At 46.7% G+C, this 1,886-nt stretch overlaps 1 protein-coding gene across 1 annotated transcript in view; it reads left to right on the forward strand.

The window, feature by feature from the left end:
* Window positions 1-509: 509 nt before the first annotated feature.
* The window catches only part of LOC107297661 (BPI fold-containing family B member 6-like), a 29,303-nt gene continuing 27,926 nt past the window's right edge, over window positions 510-1,886 (forward strand). The window contains exon 1 of the mRNA XM_015827021.1: window positions 510-640. Coding sequence (XP_015682507.1) covers window positions 510-640 — 131 coding nt within the window. The remainder of the gene's footprint in view (window positions 641-1,886) is intronic.

Here is a 1,886-nt window from a genome sequence, read left to right on the forward strand (position 1 = left end):
AATCTAACAAACAAAATGGAGCCTGGCTGAGGAATTCTGGGAGTTGAAGTCCACATGCCTTAAAATTGTCGAGGTTGAGAAACACTGGCCTAGACCAAGGGTCTTCAACCCTGGCCCTTTGATGACTGGTGGACTTCAACTCCCAGAATTCCTCAGCCAGCCTCCATTTTGTTTGTTAGATTTAAGACAGGGGTCTTCAACCCTGGCCCTTTGATGACTGGTGGACTTCAACTCCCAGAATTCCTCAGCCAGCCTCCATTTTGTTTGTTAGATTTAAGACAGGGGTCTTCAAACTTGGCCCTTTGATGACTGGTGGACTTCAACTCCCATGCGTGCCTGGCTGAGGAATTCTGGGAGTTGAAGTCCACCAGTCATCAAAGGGCCAAGTTTGAAGACCCCTGGCCTAGAGCATAATCCGGCCTTTTCTTTATTCCCTGAATCTAAAGACGGATGTTGTCATTCCACATGTTTTCAGCCAAGGATTCGTTGCTGACTTTCTGTCAGTCACCATGGATCTAGCCCTCAAGATGCCCTTGTTTGGGGTGCTGGTCTTCTTCTGTGTCGCAATGGCGCCTTCGGAAGCAGGAGATTCCTGTACAGCTAACGTGATATTTGAGCCACCGACACTATTGCGCAGTAAGTAAAAGGGCATATATCCTGGTAGCTGAGATGGTTGTAAGAATACTGGGGAAAATTTCAAAGAACAGCTTGCATAGAGGGAGGGAGGGAGGGAGGGAGGAGGAAGGAAGGAAGGAAGGAAGGAAGGAAGGAAGGAAGGAAGGAAGGAAGGAAGGAAGGAAGGAAGGAAGAGAGAGGGGGGGAGCAAGGGAGGGAGGGTGGAAGGAAGGTAGGAAGCAAGGGTGGAAGGAAGAAAGGATAGATTCTGAGATAGGAAGGAAGAAAGGAGAAAGGAAGGAAGGAGAAAGGAAGGAAAGAAGGAGGAAGGGAGGGAGGGAGGGAGGAGGGAAGGAGAGTGGGATGAGTAAAAAGAAAGAAAAAAGAAAAGAAAGAAAGAGGGACAGAGGGAGGAAGGAAGGAAGGAAGAGAGGGAGCAAGGAAGGGAAGGAGGGAGGATGGAAGGAAGGAAGGATGGAAGGAAAAGGAAGAAAGGAAGGAAGGATAGATTCTGGGATAGGAAGGCAGGACAAAGAAAAGAAGGAGAAAGGAAGGAAGAAAGAAAGGAAGGAGAAAAGAAAGAAGAAGGGAGGGAGGGAGGGAAGGAGGAAGGACAGAGGGATGAATAAAAAGAAAGAAAAAAGAAAAGAAAGAGGGACAGAGGGAGGGAGGAAGGAAGGACATGGGAAGGAAGGGATAAAAAGAAAGAGAAGAAAGAAATGAAAGAAAGAGCAAGGAAGAAGATGGAAAGGGAGGGAGAGAGAAAGAGAAAGAAGAAAGAGAAAAAGACAGAAAGAAAGGAGGGAGGGAGGAGAGAAGGAAGAAAAAAGGACGAGAGGAAAGAATGAAAGAGGGGAATAAAGAAAAAAATAAAAGAAAAGGAAGGATGGATGGAAAAAAGAAAGGAGAAAGAGAGAAGGAAAGAAAGAGAGAGGGGGGAGGGAGGAAGGGAGGAAGACTTTTGATTTTGGAATGAAATAAATCGGTTTTCCAGTTCCTTCTTTCTCAGCCACGTAAAAGTAGGAAGACGCTGAAAGCTGGAAATGTGGAGAACTTTGTTTCTATCACCAGATTTTCTCCTAGTAGTTAGTTGAAAATATTCTCTCCCAAACACTCCAGGCATCCATTCCAGATGGGAATCGTCGTCCTGTCCCATGTTCCCATTTTATGCAAAGATCTCCTTCCTTCCTTCCTTCCTTCCTTCCTTCCTTCCTTCCTTCCTTCCTTCCTTCCTCCTTCCCTCCCTCCCTCCCTCCCTCCCTCCCTCCCTT

The sequence above is a fragment of the Protobothrops mucrosquamatus genome, unplaced genomic scaffold (assembly GCF_001527695.2).
Source record: "Protobothrops mucrosquamatus isolate PMUCROS unplaced genomic scaffold, P.Mucros_1.0 scaffold3445, whole genome shotgun sequence".
Lineage (NCBI taxonomy): Eukaryota > Metazoa > Chordata > Lepidosauria > Squamata > Viperidae > Protobothrops > Protobothrops mucrosquamatus.